This window comes from Canis aureus, chromosome 11 (assembly GCF_053574225.1).
Source record: "Canis aureus isolate CA01 chromosome 11, VMU_Caureus_v.1.0, whole genome shotgun sequence".
Taxonomy (NCBI): domain Eukaryota; kingdom Metazoa; phylum Chordata; class Mammalia; order Carnivora; family Canidae; genus Canis; species Canis aureus.
The window spans coordinates 27,374,505-27,398,093 of NC_135621.1; the positions used below are offsets into that span (position 1 = coordinate 27,374,505).

At 37.7% G+C, this 23,589-nt stretch overlaps 1 protein-coding gene across 5 annotated transcripts in view; it reads left to right on the plus strand.

Moving 5' to 3' along the window:
• MRTFA (myocardin related transcription factor A) overlaps positions 1-23,589 on the plus strand; it is a 198,000-nt gene that overhangs the window by 90,865 nt on the left and 83,546 nt on the right. The window contains exon 1 of one of the 5 annotated variants that reach the window (XM_077914395.1): positions 8,325-8,594. The exons of the other annotated variants lie outside the window; for them this stretch is intronic. Within the exon in view, the coding sequence (XP_077770521.1) occupies positions 8,549-8,594 (46 nt within the window). The 5' untranslated portion in view covers positions 8,325-8,548. Of the gene's footprint in view, positions 1-8,324; positions 8,595-23,589 lie in introns of those variants that run through there. 5 annotated transcript variants of the gene reach the window in all.

The following is a 23,589-nucleotide window of genomic DNA, read 5'->3' on the forward strand; positions in this document are numbered from 1 at the left end:
GAATTATAAAATCACTGTGGAATTTTGATTAGGATTTATTACATTAACTCTATAAACCAATTTGAAAAGAATTAGTATCTTCAGAGCATTGTACTGTGAACATGATATATTTTTTCCATTTATTTAGATTTTCTATGAGGTCTCCTGATGAGGTTTTATAATTTTCTTTGTGTTGGTCTTACACATTTTTTGTTAGATATATTTTTAGAGGTTTCATATATTTTAACGCTATTGTATTATCCTTGAAAACATTTTTATTTTCTCACTGTTGCTAATCTCCAATTTGTTTTAAAGGAATAACAAGAGTTTGTATTTGCTACCTGCCATGCTGGGTGGAACAGGAAGCAGGAGAGAATGGCAGTGAAAAGGACATAGTAGGTCCTCTTTCATAGGCTTTTCTCCTCCTTTGTGTAAAGCTTAGGAAGTACTCTTTTGTTTTCCACAAGTGGGTAGCCTTTGGAAGAAAGGCAGGTCATGTATACTTTCTCTGTAAGGATACACATTGTATCCTTTCAGTGTTTAGTGTTGAACAGGAAGTATCAAAATAACTGCTGAGCCAAGTAAAAATTTTGAGTGGGCTGTTTCTGATCTAAATTACAATATTTTCTTGAGGAAAGGAGATACTTGTTACTTATGTTCCTCAGGAAGCCTAGTTGTCAAGGATTTTCTAGATTAGGTCTTTCCCAGCTAGTGAGAAAATGCCCAAATCTTAAGTATGTCAATTCATTAAGTGATTCTGTTTACAATGTGATTTAGAGAATTTCTTAGCCCACTTTATCTCAGCACTTAGAAATAATCAATTTCTCATTCTCAGGTATTCATCAAATGTTTTTCTCGGTTCCTGGAGAAAAACAGATACCAGATAGAAATCCCCTCTTAAAACAGTGAAACACAGGGCACCTGGGTTGGCTCAGTTAAGTGTCCCAATCTTGGTTTCAGCTCAGGCCATGACCTCAGGGTCCTGAGATGGAGCCCAAGTCAGGCTCCCTGCTCAGGGTGGAATCTGCTTGAGATTTGCCCTCTCTTACCCTCTTCCTGCTTGCACATATACACTGTCTCTCTCAAATAAATCTTTAAAAAATAACAACAAAATACCCCACCCACCCCCCTGCCCCTGAAACAGAAGCAAAAATGAATGGCTCTCTTCTCCCAGAGCAAATGGCTGTTAGTGTATGGCTTATTTACCTCATCTTCTTCTAAACGTACATTTTAAAAATAATTAATACTATACTTTTTTCATTTAGCATTACAGCTTAAGATTTTTCAGATGTCATTGAAATGTTTGTACAGGGACGCCTGGGTGGCTCAGAGGATGCCTGGGTGACTCAGCGATTGAGTGTCTGCCTTTGGCTCGGGGTGGGATCCTAGGGTCCTGGGATAGAGTCCTGTATTGGGCTCCCCAGAGGGAGCCTGCTTCTCCCTCTGCTTGTGTCTCTTCTCTCTGTGTCTGTCATGAATAAATTAATAAAATCTTTTTTTTTTTAAAGAAATGTTTTTATAGTTAGCCTTTATAATGGGTGTATAACATTCCATTCTGTGCCATCAGTTATTTAATTTTTCCTCTCATTGGACATTTGAATCCTTTTTTATTTTTCATACATATACTAGTATTCAGATGAAAATCTTCTAAGAGCTTTTTCTGCATTTTGGACTACTTCCTTAGAAGTGGAAATACTGTCTTAAATAATTTCACCATTTCAATGTTGAAAAATGTATTCAGTGTCTATTGTGCACCATCTGTATGTTAAGTATTGGTAAGACAGATAAAGTTCACATTGTCCTGTAATTTATATTTAACGAAAGAAAGGTTAGTTATACAAACCGATTTATAGTTAGACTTTGGTAAGTGCTTTGGTGGGGGGAGCACAAGATATAACAATAGCAAATCTCACAGAGATGGTTCTAATTTAGGTGGGGGAAGAGAGGAGTGTTGGTCGGGAAAGGGCTCTTTGAGGAAAAGATACTGAAGCTAACAGCCAGAGCACAAGTAAGTAGTGGTTGGCCAAACAAAGGAAAGAAGGAAAAGCATGTATATTAAGGCAGGGGAAAATGGGGGAGTGGGTAAAGGGGAGTGGGTAAAGGGGACTGGGCATAGGCAAGGATTGTTGGGGAATACTTGGCACAAAGCAACTAAAAGAATACCAGTATGTCACTGCAGAAAGGAGAAAGTGATGTGAAATAAGATAGATAGGAGTCAGATTACACAGGCCTTTGTAGGCCTTGTGAAGAATTCAGATTCTCGAGAAATACCTTGTCCCATTCCATTCCAAGTGGCCTCTCAATTTATCCTTCTGTCAGCCCTGCATGAGTACCTGGCTCATTTCTTAATATTGATTATCTCATTTGTAAAAGACTTTGCTAATGTGATAAATGAAATATTTTCATTTCATTTTGGTATTTCTTTGATTATTAGTGAGGAAGAACCTTTCCCCAAATGTTTGTAGCCAGTGACTGTTTAGTTTTTGACCATTCAGTTTATTTCCTTGTCCATTAAAACATAATTTTTAAATATTTTCCAAAAGTACTGTTGTACGGACACCTGGGGGGCTCAGCAATTGAGCGTCTGCCTTTGGCTCAGGGCATGATCCCACAGTCCCGGGATCGAGTCCCACATCTGGCTCCCTGCATGGAGCCTGCTTCTCCCTCTGCCTGTGTCTCTGCCTCTCTCTCTGTGTCTGTCAGGAATAAATAAATAAAATATTTTTTAAAAAAGTACTATTGTAACAGACTGGGAACAACTTGTTGGGAACTTGTAGAAGAGTTTCTTACATGTGTCTCACGTAGTATATACTCAGGATATGGGGCTGGGTCAGGTCAAGACAGGGTTTCTTTTGGTTTCGTAATTTTGTGATTCGAGGGTATATAAGTCTGTGAGTTGGGAATTCAAAAAGAAACTGAAAAACTCTGGTCCTTTTTTTTTTTTTTTTTTTTTTAAGACCCAGCTCACATCATTTTTCCCCTAAGAAGCAATCCAAGTCTCTTGTAACCAGAACAGATTGATGCCTCATTTATGTTTGGTTAGCCCCTTGTTTGTTCTCTTATTTGGTACTTCATTTTTTCATTTTTCTTTTTTAAATTGTTGGTTAGAGATTTTCTATCTTAATTCTTTATGAGAAAGGCCCTTGAGGGCAGAGGCAGTGTCAGTCTGGTTTACCCTTATCTTTGTGCCCCCACTGGCATTGACACTGTGCCTGATGACAATATGTCAGACATACAGTATGAATGAGCTGGCTGTTTATAGCTATCATAGCCCTTAATATTTACTATACTTTGAAAAGTTACCTGACAATACTACCTTCATGTATCCTAAGGCCAAAGAATAGCATACCTATGGTGATATGTGATCCTCCTAGGTTTGCAGGTCTTGACTGAGTTTTTCATCAGTAGTAGGTTTTGGTCACAGGAAATGGAAGCTGCCCAGGACCTGCAGTGACTTGCTTGGGTGTTGGGTTATGTTATCTTTGAGTGTTTTCCCTTTGCCCCAAACCAGGTATCTGGGGGAGAGATTTAACTGGTTGGGACTTGTAAAATTTCATTATGATGATTAGATTTTTGTAGAGCCTGAACCTCAGTGAACACCATACACTGGGTGAGAACCTAAATCAGATATGGAGATTGGAATAAGATTACATTTTAGTATTCTGAAATCCCACAGATTTTAAAAAAGCATTTGTTACTTTGTGTGTAGTGCCCTTCTATACTACATTATAGAAATTGATGTCAGTTGTTGGTGAAGTTGACAGCTTTTGATGGCTGAAGAATTGCTTATTTTGTAGTGAGCTAGGCTCTCTCTTTTTCTGGTTTCTCCCACTCATTCCCTACACTTTAGGCATTTTCATTGTCATTAGCACTTAATATCCCTAAAGGCATTATTTTGGTTGGCCTTATTTATGTTAACTCTATAATTCAATGCTGTGGATAATTTTAGTTTTCCTCGCATAGTTTTCCAAATAATAGCACCTTTAGCGTTGCTTTAATGAAATTGGTAACAGGCTACCTGCCTTTTCTGGGTAGGTGGGGATTCTTTTGTTGTTATGAACTTTTCCCATACTGTTAGGATTTTGTGCCCTAAGCAGGACTTTTCATTCCATTTGGCATACATTTACAAATGCTGTCACATGTCAGACACTGCTCCATCTGTTGATGCAGAGGCATTAGGCCATGTGGTAAAGAGTAATAATAGAGGTAGGCACAGGTTCTGGGGGAACATAAATGAGAGGTATTTAGCATATCCATGGAGAGTGTGAGGAGGGTGGGAGAGTGCCAGGATCATTGCCAGGCAGCAGTTAAACTAAGTTTTGAAGGATGAGTAAGAATTACTGGGTAACAGGGATGGTTTTTAATAAAGGCAAGGGTGGAAAGAAAGGAGCACAGGTTAGAAGTTGCTCAAGTCCACACTACCACCTTTGCAATATTCTTGTGAAAAACTTTGACCTGAATTAGATCAAGCCTCTGTATCTAACTTGTACTAGTTTACTGGAAATACAGGAGATAGAATATAGCAGCATGTTAAGTGACACCATGGGGGTAGAGTTAGCAAAGTCCAAAATGTGGGAAAACAGCCTGGGTTTTTAACATATAAACTACAAAAAAAAAAAAAAAAAAAAAAGAAGGGAGGGATTCTGGATTAAAAGAAGCATAACAAGTGCCTGTGGGGCTCAGTCTTTAAATATCTTCTCCTGGCTCAGGTTATGATCCCAGTGGGATAGAGCCCTTAGTAGGGATCCCTGCTCAGTGGGGAGTCTGCTTCTCTGTGTCCCTTCTCCCCGCCCCACCCCCAACCCTCCACCCCCGCCCTGCTCTCTTTTGCATTCTGTCTCTCAAATAAATAAATAACATATTTTAAAAAATAAATAAAAGAGACCTAAAGGGACATCAGTGAAATGCTATGTATTATTCCTGTTGGGCTCTAATTTGAATAAATCAACACTAAAAAATTTATGATACAGTTGGAAAAATTTGACCATTGATTGGATAGTTGATGATACTAAGAGATTTTTAAAATTTGGGGTGGTAATATGTTGGGATATGTTAAAAAATTATTTTTTTTTAAGATACTATTTGAGAGAGACTGAGAGAGAGCACAAGGTGGGGGAGCAACAGAGGGAGAGGGAGAAGCAGACTCCCTGTTGATCAGGAAGCTTGATGACTCGGTCCTTGATCCCAGGACACTGGGATCATGACCTGAGCCGAAGGAAGACACTTAACCAACTGAGCCAACCAGGCACCCCCGAAAAATAGTTCTTTTAGATGTACAGAATAAAGATGAAATAAGATGATGACTAGAATTTGCTCTGGAGTGATCCAGTGTGAGCCGGGTGCTATGTGTGGTGGGAGTTGGGTGGGAAGGGTGAAGGGCCATGTATTGACAATTTTGAAGCTAAGGGATGAGCATACATAAGCAGCTTATTCCATACTTTCTACTCCTGTGTTTGAATGTTTCTATAATTTTTTTTTAAAAAAAGATGTTGCTATACACTGGGCAAGGAATTTGAAGGACTGGCTATAGGGATGAAAAAAGGATGGATTTGAGTAATAAATTATAAGATGTCTGGGGCGGGAGGGAGGAGTATGTAAGTTTGTGGTTTGGGACCTGAGTACTGTTACCTAAGATAGGGAAAATGGAAGCAATGTATCTTGAGGGGTTGGTGCAGGCTGGTATTGGGTGTTTGTTTTGGGGACATACTGAGTTTCAGATGGCCAAGTAGAGATGCACAGTAGGTAGCTTATAGGTAAAGTCAGAGCTAGATGTGGGTCAGAATGTGGGTAGTAGTTAACCCTAAGAAAGGATGAGATTGCCCAGGGGAGAATATGTAAAAAAATAGAAGGGGTGCCCCTGATAAGAGCAGAAAAAGAGAAAGAGCTAATTAGGATTCTGAGAGGAGAGGTCAGTGGGGGAAAGTACGGTTTTTAAGAAAATCAAGGAAATAGGAAGCTTTGAGAAGAGTATACAAACTATGACAAATCTAGTAGGAAGGTCAAGTAGGATAAGAACTTGTCTAGTTCCTCTTGATTAAGAACATTAAAGGCCTTTGGGGAACCTGGGGGTGGGGGGAAGCTTTGTGAATGTACTATATTGATATTCTGCAGTTATCAAGTCCCTTTAGTGTGGATTAGTAAAGCCTATAGCATATTTGTATTGATTAGAGAGTTATGATTAAAAACCAAAGAGCTTTTATTTAATTGGAAGTTAAGATCATTCATTACCTTTCATTCCCTTGGTGCCATTAACTTGAAAATCATGTTCACTTGTACAAAGAGCTTATCAGAGTTTACTTAGGTCTCTATGAACTTTTGCTAAGTGGCACAAAAAATAGTGGTACTGAGACTGTCATAGGAGCTCAGACTTTTGAGTTGTAGAACCTGTCTTAAATACAGTTTCACAGTGAACCTGTTGCTGTGCTGATACTCTTCTGGGTAAATGCAAAATCTTAGCAGTAGACAAAGATTATGTTGCTTGTTTACTTTTTTAAAAAATTAATTTTTAAGATTACTATCTTAAAATTTGTTTTCCCTTTCTTTAGCTCTTTTTATCCCAAATTGCAGAGGAGATCATAGGAGTAGAATTGCCATGAAAAAGCCGTCAGATGCACTGTGATGTCCTTGCCACCACCACATGATGGTCATATCTCTGTAGGGCTGCAGTATTGAGAGTGGTAGCCTCTGGCACTCTATTTCAGCAAAGAGAGACATTTTGGCAGGAGGGACACAGCCCTCTGCCCTTCCTGCCATCCTCTGTGCAGGGATCATATAATTTGTATTTATTTTCCTGTTAGTACAGGACTGTGAGAACTTGTTTCATTAAAAAAACCCTCACACAGCAAAACTGTACAGCCCACATGGGGACAAAGGAATGATTCACCCTTCTCAGGATGCTTTTCTTTAGTTGCTAACCTCTGACCAGAGTACTCTGTAGTCTGAGAATTGAAATTTACCCATTTTTCCATAAGACAGTTGAGACTTTGGTTGCCAGAAGGGGCCAGTGAGAATGCTTCTGTCTTCCCAGAGCAGCATTTAGCCCACACTGGCTGCCACTCAGTTGCCTGTTGAGTCATTCCCACAGTTCTATATAGAGCTTTTCTGGCTTTTCTTTTAAACATGATGTTCTTGGAGTGAGAAAGAAAGGAAGTTTTTCTCTCCTCCACAAAATCTCCCCCATCCCAAATCTGCATTGCTTTCTTTTTTCTAATAGCAGAATATTGCCCTCAATCATTTTGAGATTGTTTTCTCTTGTAAGGTCTCTTAGTGCTTTCATTTATCATTGGGTTGACTCTGTAAGCATTTTGGCATTCGCTGGGCTGCCTTTGTAGCAGTAGGCTTTCAAGATAGAGGCTGCTACTTAACCAGAAAGATTGAGGAATTCTAGCTAATGATACCAAACATGGATTTCTAGTTTTCGGCTGTTTAAAAGTCAATCAGGTATGCTAAAAGGCATTTTAATATCTTATGATGATCAGTTAGTAAAAGGGACGATAAAGGGAGTGAATGAGTTTTTCACTTTAAATGAAATTGCTGTGATTTGAAAGGATTTTAGTTTTTGTTTTTGCAGTGGAAGGTAAAAAATGCCTGTGTTTGTTCGTATTCAAAAGAGCCTGCTCTGTGCTAGTGGAAAAAGAATTGAAGTTTCTTTATCAGGAAAGGGAAATTCTTATATATTTGAACTGTTGTCTCATGTTGTTCCGTACATCTAGCAAGATCATAGCACATTTTAGAAAAGTCGAATAGCATCAGTAAACTGCCGGTTGACAGCCCACATGTCTCACATAGGAACAAGTTACGGCGTTCTTGTAGGGGATTGGCAGATCTGAAAGACAGATTACAGCTTTGAAATATATTCAGATGACTTTTTGAAACATATTTTAATTGGAGTCAGGGTGCAGAAATAGTTGTGCTTCTGTAGTTAAATATTCAACTTCCTTAGCCTGTTCTCTATAAATATCACAGATGAAAAAGCCCTTAGAACTCTTCGTCAGAAAACTAACTCAACATACATGTTCATCTGTATTCATGTCTGTTTGTATATGTGCCTAATTCCCAACCCCACCTCCCAGTAATAGGGCTGTTTGTTTCAAAAGATTGAGTTGTTTGAATTGTATTTAATCTGTTGCTCTAAGCTGCATTAGCGGCAAAGTCCCTTTATACTACAGGTTTGGAACAAAACCTCATCTTCTCTTCCTGAAAAGAGGGGGAAAAAAAGCAGTTGATCTGTGTTCTGAAGGTCTCTTACTGTGTCCACCCCCCCCCCCCCCCCCGCCCCAGCAAGGAGGAGGAGCTCACTCACTGTTCTAACCACACTTCATAGGTCTTAACTTGAGAGCCTTTTGGTTTCCTGTCGGCAGTAACTCAACTCTGTGCCATCTTGACTTGCCTGAAGGGTGGATAAATTGGTAACTGCGCTGAGAAGGGGAGTGAGTTCTCACAGTCTGATTTGAGCATAGGCATCAGATTGAATTTATGAAAGCTTCGGTAGCCTCTGAAGACAACATCTTCTGTGACTTTGAATTTTTTCATTGTATTTGTGGGCTGCTGTTTCTGAGAAGAATCCATCATGACTCTACTGGAACCTGAGATGTTAATGATGGCTGTGCAGTCTGGTAATTCTGTATTTCCTACAGATCCTATTTGCTACAGGTTTCTTTAATAAGGTTGGGTATATCTGTCCTAGGATTGGATAGAGATGGGATGAAGGTAGATGGGGGTAAACATAAATTGTCCAGTGAATGTACTGCATGTTCACGTCTTTATTGTAAAAAAAAATTAGTAGGGTTTTTTTTTTTTTTTTTTTTGTAGTTGCAAACTCTAGTTATCTAGTTATTCAGACATAGAGCTTTGCTTTAGATGTTTACTGACTTAAGACTGTTGAGTGAGGGGACAAAACATTTCCCTTTAGTTAAGAATTTTATTCTTTTCTGTAGCAGTGCTTTTAATGTAGGATAATTCAGTTTACTGTTTTATATATTACTGTCTTTAATCACTAATCCGCACTCTATTATTCTGTCTATGAAAGCATGTTTTAAAATTTTCCTTACATCTTTCTCGTTTGTGGTATAACCTTTCTGAATCATCTTTTGGTTCTTGGAAATGGTCATGATAACACGGAAGATTGAGACTCTGAGTTTTGAAGATGGGGACATTTGAGCAAGAAAGTAGTCAACAGAAAGAATGTAGGATTTTAAAAATTCTGTCTCTAAAAACAGTTTTTTTCAACCCAAAAGTGTCTTTTAAAAGTTTAAAGTTCCAGTTGGTTTTTAATGGTTTCCTTTACTTTTAGTGTTTTGAAACTTGTAAGTTAGATATCTAAAAATAGGGAATGTTCTTTTGTTATTTTTAGACTTCTGCTAAAATGTAGTCTGTATTTTCCTGTTTCAGAGCATATCTTGAGAGATTCATACAAGTGGCATTTGCAGACCTCTTCCCATCCACTGGCTTTTACTCATTAGAATGACATAGGCTCCTTGGTTTTGGCAGATACTGTGTCTGGCAGAATTGGTTTTACTGTCTCCTTGGGGAACACTTAGATAGTATGTTGAAAGACACAGATATCCATCTGAAGACAGAATCAGATGCTATCAGCTTAAGCTTTATGGACAGGGAAGGGCAAAGAGGAAAGATACTGCTACCATTTTGTTCTTTCTGGTTTTACAAATAAGACCATGATGAGTCATTTATTAGTTGAGTTCTTCTGTTCATATATGCTATACTTTTTAGGTTGCTGCCTTTCCTTTTCCTTCCCCCAGGTCTGTTGAACTCTGTGTTCAAACAAGATAGTATGCTTATCTGACAGTTTCCTACCTGTCTTTGATGAAATAGCTCCCAGTTAAACTGACTCGGGAGTTTGTTTTGTTTTATTTCCTTTCCCTTCTCTGTGCTCTAGTTGTCTGTTGTGTGTGGCAAGTGCATATTTTATCTTAGGGAGTGTAAGTTAGCATTTGAACTCTCTCTCCCTTCTTTGATTGTTTTATTACATACAGATTATCTCAGTCCAGTAACTTCTCTCTCTCTCTCTCTCTTTTTTTTTTTTTTTTGTAACTTCTCTTAATAAAGGTTAAAAGATTATTTGCTTTCCCCTAAGGGGGGGGTCTCACTGGTTCCCAGCTGGATAAGGGAAAGAGACTTACTTGTCTTGCCTAAGAGCTGTTTTTCCTATGACATATGTTGGGCAGGGCTAGCCACCCCATCTGTTGGACCAACTACTTCATAAAACTTTCAAAGGATAATAGTATGTAAGCAAGTATGGATAAAATTGACAAAGGTGTTGGTAGAGGTAGAATGAAAGGCCTGCAGAGAATAAATAGCATGTATGTGTACTTCTTTCTTTTGCCTATGCTCATAAAAGAGAAACCGGGTATAGCAAACTGATTTTTCTAGTACTTATGGTTCCTAAATGCTCAAAATTTTTGTAAAGTTATTACCGTTCTCTTCTGAAGCCGTAGCCATTATGCTGGATTGCAACAGTAATATGACAGCTATATTTATGATAAGAAGTGAAAAGGTATCATTAAGAAACCTTGATAAACTAGAAGCCAATCATTATTTCTAAAAAGTCAAGACATTTTAGACTATGTGAGTGATAGATTATTCTAGCAGTACAATATTTGGATTTCCATGAATATATATTTATAGGTAAAACTACTGTTTCATGAGATTTTAAAAATAAACTTTTTTAGACAAGATTCAAGATATAAAGTCTTTACCCTATATTAAACATCAGGATACTGAATATTATAGCAAAGTTCCAGGGTACATTGTATATTTATTAACAGTTTTCATTTAATATTCAAAACTTGGGGAGATTTTTTTCGAGACATACTTGCATATAAAGAGCTTCATCCTCCTCACTGCTGATGGTGACTTACTGACTCTTTGAAATCCAGTTCAGATGCTGCCTTTCTGTGAACCTTCTCTGAATAGAGTCAGCTCTTCCTTCTCTGTTCATTCCTACAGCACTACCTTTACAATGTAGACTATCATTTTTACCTATCTCTTTAATTAGATGATTAGCTTCTCAAAGGGAATATATTCATCTGTTTATTGGCTCCTGACATTGGCACATTGTAGACACTCAGCTCAGTAACTTTTTTTTTTTTTCAGTAAATGAAAAAAATTGGCTTGGCATAATACTTCCCCCAATAAATAGACATAAGGCTTTAAATCATGATTTTATTGAAAATTTTTTGAAATCTGTGTTGCATTAAGAAGTGAATCCTTCAGGGTACCTGGCTGGCTCAGTTGATGTAGCAGGCAACTCTTGATCTCAGGGTTGGGAGCTCGAGCCCCACATTGGGTGTGGAGATTACTTAAAAAAAATAAAATCTTAGAAAAGAAAAGAATCCTCCAACGTAGCCAATCCATGCCGGAAGCAGGTGCTGTTGAAAGCCTGGGTTTCAAAATTGAAATTATTCCACATCTCAGGATGTGCAGTGTGCCCTATGTATTGTTAAATTTAAGTGTTCCGATCAAGCCACAATGAGAAGATTAAAACATCTATCACCACTGTGGAAAACTATCTAGACAGTAATTAGAAAACTAATGATCTGAGATGGATATTTGGGATTTCTGAAGTTAAGAGTGTTGGGGCATGGCACTGACTGGTGTATTTTAGAACAGAGGAATGCTGGGGCTCAATTCTTGCCAGCTAGTTTGTAACACTTTGATCAGAGCCTTGTCTTTGCCTATATCCAGCCAGTGCAGTCTTCTTAGTTTTAGCTCTACAACAGTGGGACAGAGTTCCCTTGTAGAGAAAGGGTTTGAAGCAGTTCCTAGGTTTTTGTTGGTCCTTTGACATACACCTGATCTTGATGAGGCACAATGAGGGAGTCTGTTTTTTCTGTCTCTCTTTTGTGCACATATGTGTGCATACCTCCTGTGCCTCCCCCATACATTGCACCTGGATAAATCCCAATGCTCATCTGTGGATAGGTTATCTCTGGAAGGATCATAAGAAACTGGTAACAGTGACTACCTCAAGGCAGGGGGATGGAGAGCTAGAAGATTGGGATGGAAGAGTCTTTTTATGATTATGGAATGCCATACAAGTGTGAAAGGTATATAGAGTGTGTATTACAACAGTATATAGAGTACATAAACCTGTGGACATATGACCCAACCTAAGAAATGGAGCACAGTATGGACTGAAGTCAGCTTAGGGCCTTTTTTGATTTATCCCTTAAATCAAATAGAAAACTGTTTTGTTTTTAACTGTGTCTGCCTTTTGAATCTTTCATACCACATGCATACTCTCTATTTAAGAATATTAATTAATAATTGAAAAAGCATTCTTCAGTCCATTTACTCCCTCATCACTTGATGCTTATATACTTAATTCTTTTCTTTTAAAGATTTTATTCATTTATTTGAGAGAGTGCACACATGCAGAGGGGCACGAGCTGGGGGAAGGGCAGAAGGAAAGGGAGAGGGGCATGCAGACTTCTGAGCTCTACGTAGGGTTCCATCCCAGGAACCTGAGAACATGACCTGATCTGAAGTCAGATGCTTAACTAACTGAGCCACCCAGGCACCCCTACTTAATTCTTACATATTTCTTTAACTTCCAGTTCCCTGATCATTACAATTTGCCTCTGAATTGTATATTTTATAATAGTGCAGGTTAGAGAGAGGGGATTAAGAATTCATAAAAATAAGGTTGAAGGAAGATGGTGGGCAGATAACTTTTGCCCTTTTTGGTAATAGGTTAACTCCTATTAACAAGGAAGGGCCTCTTGTTTGGGTTCATGTCATTCGGATCTATAGAACAGTGAAAAACTTCAGAACTTTCAGCAATTTCTACCTTTTGGATCTCCTAATTATCTATTAGTGTGGGCTTTTAAAAAACATATTTTTGTTTATATTTAAAGAATTTTAGAGTTTGAGGAAACCTTAGGTGTTTTCTTGTCTTCTCCTTTATTTAAGATGAGGAAATTGATTCATTGAGGATAATTTATTTCCTGAAGTCACATAATTTATTAGTAGCAGAGATAGAAGGAGAATTCATTTCCTTACTCCCATGACAGTGCTCTTTCTGCTGTAACACACTTACAAAAAAACCATCGGAGACCTCTGATGTATGAGATATGTTTATAATTTTCCCCGGAGATCTTGGTTTTCCTTGGGTTTTTCCATTGCGGGTTTCTATCACTACTCAGGTTGACTCACCATTTTAAGAGGTGAGGATAAGAACTAGTGCCTGAGTGTCTAGCCCCTGCCCTTGAGGAGTGGAGTTAGATACTACAGGCCCTAATGGTTGTCTCCATCTGCCTTGCCTTCTCTGGCCTGGTTAATGATCTCATACCTTGATGGTGATCTCAGAAGACAGGTAGGCAGACAGACGGCTGTTGTCATCAGTATTCTGGATTACATCTTACTGCCTTTTCTCTGACTCATTGATTTATCTGGGATCCCCTTAGAGTTAGGACCCAGATGAAAGGAATTTGAATTTATCTGTCTCTATCCTTTTTTTCTCCCTTTTGTTTCCTTTTGCATGAGGCAGGCTGTCAAGACCATGAGCCATAGTTGTAGCTTTATTAAAATGGTGCCAAATGAAATAAAGATGAGTTTCATACATTCTTGTTTTTTTTGGAACTTTATTTTTATGATTACCACATTCATTGTTTTTGAAAGGGTTTTCTTTATAATAACAAGGAAAAATACCAAAAACCCTTGCTTTGCCATCAACAACAAAAATAACTTTCTCTGCCTTTCTCTCAACAAGCTCAAAGGGCATTATCAGAACTCCCGGTGACAGGGGTCTGCAGTACTCTTAATTTCCTGACAGTCACATGATGGTGTGGTGGCTATAGCACTTGAGTGTGTATAGAGGGCCTAGCAAAGAGGAATACATGGCAGTTACATAGCAAAAAAAACTTAGCTGTGAAATGTTTATAGTGTGTTAAAATTTTGAGGGGTTTATGTATATTCTTCTTTGATCTTTACAACTCTTTGAGGTATCTGTATCTTCACATTTTACAAAGTAAGAGACTGAGGGTCAGAGAGGCTTTGGGACACACAGTAGAGATGGAACCGATGTTCACATTCAGGTTTTTTCCTTAGCACTAGTTATGATATTTTCCATTTAAATTGAAAGTCAAATGAAAGTCCCTTCTCACTTAGAACCTTCTAATAGTTATCATTCATGGGAAAAGCCCAAGTCCTTGTACTACCTACAGAGTCCTACATGATCTGCCCCAGCTCTGTAACTCTCAGCTTGCATGTCCTCCTCTTCCCTGGCTTGATCTGTCCCCGCCTTAACACTCTCTTTGCTGTGCTTGCATACCTTAGGGAACCTTCTGTTTCAGGGCTTTTGTACTTGATGATATCCCTTCTCCTTGGGGCACTTTTTGTGGGTAGCGTCATGGCTTACTTCCTCACTGCCTTCAGGTCTTTTGTTGGGATGTCACTTATTTGGGCCTTCTTCCCTGACTGCCCTATAAGATCTTGCTTTTATTTTTCTTCATACTATTTATCATCTGACAGAAGACATGCTTTGTTTGTAGGTTCATTTATTGTTTGCCTCTGTTTCTCCCAACTAGAATGTAAATACCTCAAAATGGGGGATATTTCTTTTGTGTTCTGTTGTGTTTCCAATGCCTATAAGAGCACCTGACACATAATAAGCACTTAAAATAATTCTTTTTTTTAAAATAATTCTTAAATAAAGTTTCTGGTTTATCAACCAGAAAAATTGGAAGATGTTTTTGGCAAATATGTTAAGACCATGTCTTTCAGCTATTTTGTATGGTATGCATTGTGCTAACTAGTGCAGTGGTTTTCAAAGGGTGGTATGGGAAACCCCTAGGTGTCCTGGAGACCTGAAAAGTAAGTACAAGATGAAGACTTCTTATATATTTATACTAAAATACTACTTACCTTTTCTACTGTTATCCTTTCATGAGTGTGCACTGGCGTTTACCAGAGCTGTGTGATGTATGGTATCTCAACAGATTGAATGCAGTATATATGACAATTCAGCTTTTAGTGAATTATATCTTATTTTTTTTAATTTTTTAAAATTTATTCATGATAGGCACACAGTGAGAGAGAGAGAGGCAGAGACACAGGCAGAGGGAGAAGCAGGCTCCATGCACCGGGAGCCTGACGTGGGATTCGATCCTGGATCTCCAGGATCGCGCCCTGGGCCAAAGGCAGGCGCCAAACCGCTGCGCCACCCAGGGATCCCCTGAATTATATCTTAGAGAGATTTGTAAAAATGGTAAAACCATAGTATAGTACTGTTTTTACTACTTGTTTTTTGTTTTGGAAAATAACCATATTTTTCATAGAAATGTATTAACATGCAGTAAGTTTATTGTTATTTTTTAAAGAAATACTGGATATTTTGGGGTGCCTGGCCAGCTCCGTCCATTAAACATCCAACTTTTGATTTTGGCTCAGGTCATGATCTCAGGATCCTGGGATCAAACTTTGTGTTGAGCTCTGTGCTCAGCATGGAGTCTGCTTGTCCTTCTCTCTTTGCTCTTCCCCCACTGTGTGTCTCATAAATAAATAAACAAATAAATAAATACATAAATTCTTTCAAAACATTTGTGAAGAGGGACACCTGGAGGTCATGATCCCAGGGTCCTGGGATCGAGTCCTTCAGGGAGCCTGCTTCTCCCTCTGCCTATGTCTCTGCCTATCTCTGTGTGCCTCTTGAATAAATAAATAATTAAAATCTTTTTAAAAAAATTGTGAAGAAATAATAAATATTTAAGATTCTCACAGTTTTAATTTCTTATCTGAAATATCTTGATGGGTATAACACACATAAGCAGCAAAAGCATTTGAGGTTCTCAGTAACTATAAGAGATACAGGAATTGTGACATTGGGGTTTGAGGAGAGTAGATATAGTGTTTAAGCCACCACTGAGCCACCCAGGCATCCCATAAACTTTTTTAAACTTTTTTAAAAATAGGTTTCTTCTCTAACCTTGAAATACTTCTGAGAATTTGTTCTAAGGAAATTATAAAGGAAATACAAGATTTATATATAAGGATGCTTATAGCAGTATTATTTATAGTAGTAGTAGTAAAACAAACAGAAACCTAAATTTTAACAGTAGATTGGTGAAATAACTTACAGTGCATTCATCTGGTTGGATACTAATGTAGTCGTGAGATTATTTGAAGATGTGGGAAACTGTTTACTATTTATCCCTTTAATCCTTAAAAAATGTATGGTAAGGGGCACCTGGGTGGCTCAATTGCTTAATAAGCATCTGCCTTTGGCTCAGGTCATGCTCCCAGGGTCCTGGGGTCAATCCTTGCATTGGGCTCCCTGTTCAGCTGATTACCTGCTTCTCCCTCTCCCTCTTCCTGCCACTTCCCCTGCTTGTGCTCTCTTTCTCTCTCTCTCAAATAAATAAAAAAAAAAATTTTTTAAAAAGGATGTAAGAATATATATCTGAATATATATTCGTAGCTGAATATTAATAGCTGTTGCTGGGTAGCAGGATTTTGCAAGGGTTTTTTTTCTTTAAGTTTTTCTGTATGTCTCTGATTTTCTATCGTAAACATACATTTCTGTTGTATTCAGATAAAAGCCATATTTAATTTTGTCTGTGTGTGTACCTGTAAGTACAGTTAATTTTAAGAGGGAGAAAATGGCTGGAAGTGTAGTCTTGGATTCAGAGCTAGAACTGTTGATTTGGGACCAGTCAGAAAACTTCACTGACCGACCAAACAATGCATGATAAGGAGGCACTCCATCCCATTAAGCTGTTCTTTCTGACCAGTCTAGTTTGTATAAATCCCTTTTATATTTTTTGCCTTTGTTTCTATTTTGTAAGATTTATTGAAATTTATCTTTGCAGTGTTTGTATTAGGCCATGTTCTTGGCAGAGCTATAGATCCTTCCTTTGCACACTTAACTACTCTCAATTTGCGGAACCTTTCAGAAGTTTTTATAAACCAAAAACACACTAAGTTATTTTTTTTGTTTTTGATAGAGTTCTCTTAGGCATAAAATAATGGCGTAGGCGTAAAATATTTTAATTATTTGAAAGTACATTTTCCTTATGGATTTTGTTCTTTGACCTTGGGGTATGAGTAAAATCTTCTTGACAATATCTGCTCTTTATCAGAAAGGTAAAACTCATATTGCCTTATCTTTATCTTGTAAATGTAGGACCTTGAGCCCTTATGCTGAAGAATTAAAATGTTAATTACATTGACCTTGACCTTGATTTTGTGAACTGTTACCTTAGTATATTCTCTTGACAATCAGATTATATTTCTCAAATCAGTGCTGTAAGACTTATTTATAAAATATTTGGTTGTGTAGAAAGTATTGAAAACTTTTGATGTTAACATTACTTAGGCTGCCCAAACAGAAACTGTGACCTCATTCTTCCAACACCTTGTTACTCGAAGTATGTTCCAAGGACCATCAACATCTGCATCATCTGGGAGCTTGTTAGGAATGCACGTCTCAGGCACCCCGGGTGGCTCGGTGGTTTAGCCCTGCCTTCAGCCCAGGGCCTGATCCTGGAGACCCAGGGTCAAGTCTCATGTCGGGCTCCCTGCATGGAGCCTGCTTCTCCCTCCTCCTGTGTCTCTGCCTCTCTGTCTCTCTGTTTCTCATGAGTAAATAAATAAAATCTTAAAAAAAAAAAAAAAAAAGGAATGCATGTCTCAGGTCCCCCTCTCACAGAGTCCAAATTTTCATTTGGACAGGGTCTTCAGGTACATGTTAAAGTTGAGAATATTGTTCCAACAGACATTTTTATTCACTTTGTTTTTGAGGTGAACAGGTGAAATAAAGAGGACTTGTTGGGGTATTTCCTGGATGGGAAGCACTGCTCAAAGTGATAAAAATGGGAAGATAAGAATGCACTGGTTGGAAGAATTATATGATGTCTAATTAGTGTGGAAGCATTGGATAAAATAGGAAACCAAAAAAAAAAAAAAAAAGAGAGAGAGAAGAAAACTTGCTCCTTGTACAGTATTTTCCATTTGAGAAATGTTCGCAATTTGATACCTTCTTGGCCATTTTTCTTGACTTTGGGGAGAAAGAACAAAGGTTTCTTCTTGGCATTCAGAATGTTTACCTGAAAAGGGATCTTGGAGATGATCCTTCATTTTACAGATGAGCGAACTGGGAGCTAGGAGTGTTAAGTGACTTTCCCAAGATCACATAGCTTGGACTCCCCATGTTCTGACTCTCAAAGCACTTCTCTTTATACCTCCTGTGCTATCCCTCTATTTTGCTGAATGCTATATTGTTAGTTGTTTCTGTTGTTTGTTGAAACCATACTGAACAGTTAAGAGAATATATACAGTAGCCTCACAGCATTGTGGGAAAATGGTGGGGGCTTACTCTCTCTTTTTCTTTCTGTGTGAAATCATGAGTAGCTTCAGAAACAGATGTTACTTACTGTCTGAAAGTTAAACTGCTTCTTCTCTGAACCAGGGCACCCTGCTGCATAGGCCTGTGCTCACTGAAGTGGGAAGGCGCAGGGGTGAGGGGGAAGGTGTGGGAATCTTCCCTCTGCTGAGATGGGAGTGGTTTTGAGTGTTTGAAGTAGTGTCATTTTTCTTTATATCCCTCATTTACATAAAAGTGTATAAATCAGGAAAAGAAACCTTTCAACAAAGGAATACTGAAAGGGACTGGCAATCTGTGTTAACCCCTTCCCCCAAAATTGGCCCTTATTTCATGGCATAGACAAAATTTACTTGAAATGGGTCATAGGCCTTAATGTGATAGCTGAAAGACACAAAAAGTATGAACTATAAAAGAAAAAATTGTGAATTGATTTCATCAAGTTTAAATACTTCTTTGTCCACTTTGTATATTGTTGAAAATTAAAAGACAAGCTGTAGAATGGGAAAAAATGTTTATAATATGTGTGTCTGACAAAAGACTTGTATCTAAAATATATAAAGAACTCTTAGAACTCAGATAATAAGACAAGCCAATGAAAAAAATGGGAAAAGACTTGGTCAGACACTTAAAAAAATATGCAAAAGGCCAATAAGCACTTGGAAAGATGCTCTACATCATTGGCCATCAGAGAAATGCAAATTAAAACCCACAAGACACCACTACCCACCCACTATAATAATTAAAATTAAAAAGACTTACAATACCAGGTCTTGAAAAGGCTACAGAGCAATGGAAATTCATACACTGCTGGTGAAATGTAAAATGGCATTTCTTACAAAGTTAAACATATTTATTACATGACCCAGCAGTCCTAATTCTAAGTCTTTACTCGAGAAATGGAAACATACTCCTATTTACACATGAACATTGATAGCAGATTTATGCTTAATGATTCCAAACTGAAAAGAGCATAGATGTCTATCAACAGGTGAATGGATAAATTGTGGTATATCCATAAACTGGAAAATTACTAGCAATAAAAATAAACTGATATATTTAAAAACATGGACGAATTTCAAAAACATGCTGAATGTAAGAAGCTAGACTCAAATGAGTACATACTGAACTATACCATTTATATAATATTCTTAAAAATGCAGACTGTTGAATACTATTCAGTAATAATCATTCATACATACATACATACATACATACATACATAAAACACACTGGATGACTCTACAGAGAGTTATGCTAAGTGCAAAAAGCAATCACGAAAGGTTACATGCTATATGATTCCATTTATAAGACATTTTTGAGATGATAAAATTATGGGTATAGAGGACAGATTGATGGTTGTCAGGGGCTAAAGACCAGGTGACGCTGGGAGGAAAGTAGATGTGGTTATAAAGGTCAACATGAGGAATCCTTGTAGTGATGGAAATGTTCTGTATCTTGACTCTGTCAATGTCAGTATCCTGGATGTAATGTTCCAGTATAGTTTTGCAAGATGTTATCATTGGGGGAAACTGGGTAAAGGATACATGGGATCTCTCTGTATTTTCTGTGACTGCATATGAATCTAAATTACCTCAACATAAACTTACCTGAGAAATATAGACAGTTTGATAGCTTTTCAAAAAATTAAATATAGAGTTACCCTGTGACCCGGCACTTCTATTCCTAGGTGGATACTCAAGAAAATAAATAGGGGATCCCTGAGTGACTCAGCGGTTTGGCGCCTGGAGTCCCGGAATCGAGTCCTGTGTCGGGCTCCCGGCATGGAGCCTGCTTCTCTCTCTGCCTGTGTCTCTGCCTCTCTTTCTCTGTGTCTAAAATAAATAAATAAATAGATAAATAGATAAATAAATCTTTAAAAAATCAAAAACATTTATCCACACAAAAACTTGTACACAGATACTCATAGCAGTTAGCCAAATAAATAAATAAATAAATAAATCTTAAAAAAATCTAAAACATTTATCCACACAAAACCTTGTACACAGATACTCATAGCAGTGTTAGCCAAATATGGAAACAACACAAATGTCCATTAGTCGATAAATGGATAAACAGAACGTGCTAGACCTTTCCAGTGGAATGCTACTCAGTCATTAAAAAAAAAAATGAAGTACAGATAAAGTCTATAAAATGTATGAACATTGAAAACATTATGTAAAGTGAAAGAAGGTAGATACAGAAGGCCACATATTGTAAAATTGCACTTATATGAAATATCCAGAATAAGCAAATCTAGAAACAGAAAATAGACCATTTGTTGTCAGGGCCTGGTGTTGCGAGGATGAGATGGGGATGGAATTTGACTGCTCATGGATATGGGATTTTGAGGAGGAGGGTAATGAAAATGTTCTAGAATTAGATAGTGACAGTTGCACACCTTTGAGAATGTACTAAAAACTGGATTATGCACTTTGAGTGAATTGAATGGTATGTGAATTATATCTCAATAAAAAAATTGTTTAAGAAAAAAATGCAGGTTTCTCTGGAGTAACAGCAGATTAGTTGTTGCCTGGGAACGAAAGTAGAGAAGTTAACTGCAAAGGGGCGTATAAGAGAACTTTAGGGAATGAAAATGATGTAGATCTTTATTGTCATAGTAGTTATGCAAGTAGTTATGCAAGTATATGCATTTGTCAAAATGCATTGAACTGCATGCTTAAAATGGATGAAGTTTATTATATCTAAATTAAACTAAAATTGATTTTTAAAACTTAGAAAATTATCTCTAATTATTGTAAGCTTAAAGTGATCTATAGCTTATCTCTTATTAATATAAGGCTAACAACTGTTACAAAAATTAATCCAAGGACTGACTTCTTCTATTGCTAATTTCTCTCACGTTTTTCCATCTAGTCAATTTACAGAGTAAAATTAGATTGATTAGTTTCAGACTCTGTTCTTGTGCTTTTGAACTAGCATGATTCTGTTGTACTTCTTTTCAGAACTATGAGTGGGTGTAATTGTTCTAATTTTTGTTAAGTTTATGGAACATTCTTTTGGTTTGTACTGCTATTTTCCTTTTATGTGCAACAGAAGAATGTTCCATTGGGTATAACATAGCAGGTTGATTGCCTCTCACCTCTACTCTGGAGTACCCAGAGCTAATTTGGGCACCAGGAGACTGGAGTTAAAATCACTTTTGAAGGGAGGGGGGCAGCTGGGTGGCTCAGTGGTTGAGCATCTGCCTTTGACTCAGGTCATGATCCCAGGGTCCTGGGATTGAGTTCCCTGCAGGGAGCCTGCTTCTCTCTCTGCCTATGTCTCTGCCTCTCTATCTGTGTCTCCCATGAATAAATAAATAAAATCTTTTAAAAAAAATCACTCTTAAAGGAAGTACGCAAAAGGAGAAAAGATGGTAGCGCTGCTAGATAATGCTAAAAACAAAAACAACTGTGTGAACTTCTTCCTACCTATACTATCTCTGTTCCCCAGCCCCTGATCTCTTGCTAGGAAATGTGCTGTATTACACAAAACCCTTCAAAGGAACAATTCTGGGAGATAATTTCCTTCTTTTTTCTTTTCTTTTCATTTCTTTTCTTTTCTTTTCTTTCTTTCTTTCTTTCTTTCTTTCTTTCTTTCTTTCTTTCTTTCTTTCTTTCTTTCTTTCTTTCTTTCTTTCTTTTTTTTTTTAAGATTTTTATTTATTCATGAGAGACACACAGAGAGTGGGAGAGAGGGGGGCAGGCAGAAACACAGGCAGAGGGAGAATCAGGCTCCATGCAGGGAGCCTGGTGGGGACTCAATCCCCGGTCTCCACGATCAAGCCCTGGGCTGAAGGCGGCGCTAAACTGCTGAGCCCCCCGGGCTGCCCTGGGAGATCAAAAACCAGCTTTGTAGGTGGGTTCTGAATTTTCTCTCTGAGGTTTCCTTCCCCTGTCCTCACTCAGTTCTTGGGACTGGCAATACCTAACCTGAGGTAGAGTGTTTCCCATTTTAAACTCTGCCCTATAGGTGGAAAAGTCTTCTGTTATTTCCCTTAAGCATAGCTAAGATAGCTATATATATATAAATATATATATATTTAAATTCCAGTACAGTTAACATACAGTGTTATATTAGCTTCAGGTGTAGGTCATAGTGATTCAGCAATTCTGTACATTAATCAGTGCTCATCACAAAAAAAGTATATTCTTCATCTTCTTCACCTATTTCACCATCTCCTTGCCAGCCTCCCCTTTGGTAACTACTAGCTCTCTATTTTTAAGAGTCTGTTTTTTTTTTTTTTTTTTTTTTTTGGTCTCTTTTTTTCCTTTATTTTGTTTATTAAATTCCATATATGAGTGAAATCATATGGTATTTGTCTTTCTCTGACTGATATATTTCACTTAGCATTATGCCCTCTAGATCTAATCATGATGTTGCAAATGGCAAGGTTTTGTTCTTTTTTTACAGCTAATAGTCTGTTGTATATATGTATACCACATCTTCTTTTTTAAAATTTTTTTTTTATTATTTATTTATGATAGTCACACAGAGAGAGACAGAGAGGCAGAGACATAGGCAGAGGGAGAAGCAGGCTCCATGTACCGGGAGCCCGATGTGGGATTCGATCCCGGGTCTCCAGGATCGCGCCCTGGGCCAAAGGCAGGCGCTAAACTGCTGCACCACCCAGGGATCCCGTATACCATATCTTCTTTATCCATTCATCTATCAGTGGGCATGGGTTGCTTCCATAATTTGGCTATTTTTAAATACTGCAACAAATATAGGGGTTCATAAATTTTTTAGAATTAGTGTTTTTGTATTCTTTGGGTATATACCCAGTAGTGTAAATACTGGATCATAGTGTAATCCTATTTTTAATTTTTTGAGGACCCTCCATACTATTTTCCATGGTGGGTGCACCAATTTGTAGTCCCACCAACAGTGCATGAGGGTTCCTTTTCCTCCACATTCTCGCCAACATTTGTTACTTCTTTTCTTTTGATTTTAACCATTCTGACAGGTGTGAGATCTTCTTGTGGTTTTGATTTGCATTTTCCTGATGATTAGTGATATTGAGCATCTTTTCATGCAGCTATTGGCCATCTGTATGTTGTCTTTGGAGAAATGTTTGCTCATTCTTTTTGCCCATTTTTAATAGGATTATTTGGGTGCTGACTATTATAAGTTTTTTACATATTTTAGACACCTAACTTCTCATTGGAGACGTCATTTGCAAATATCTTCTCCCACTCAGCAGGTTGTCTTTTAGATTTGTTGTTTATTTTTTTATGCAGAAGCTTTTTATTTTGATGTAGTCCCAATAA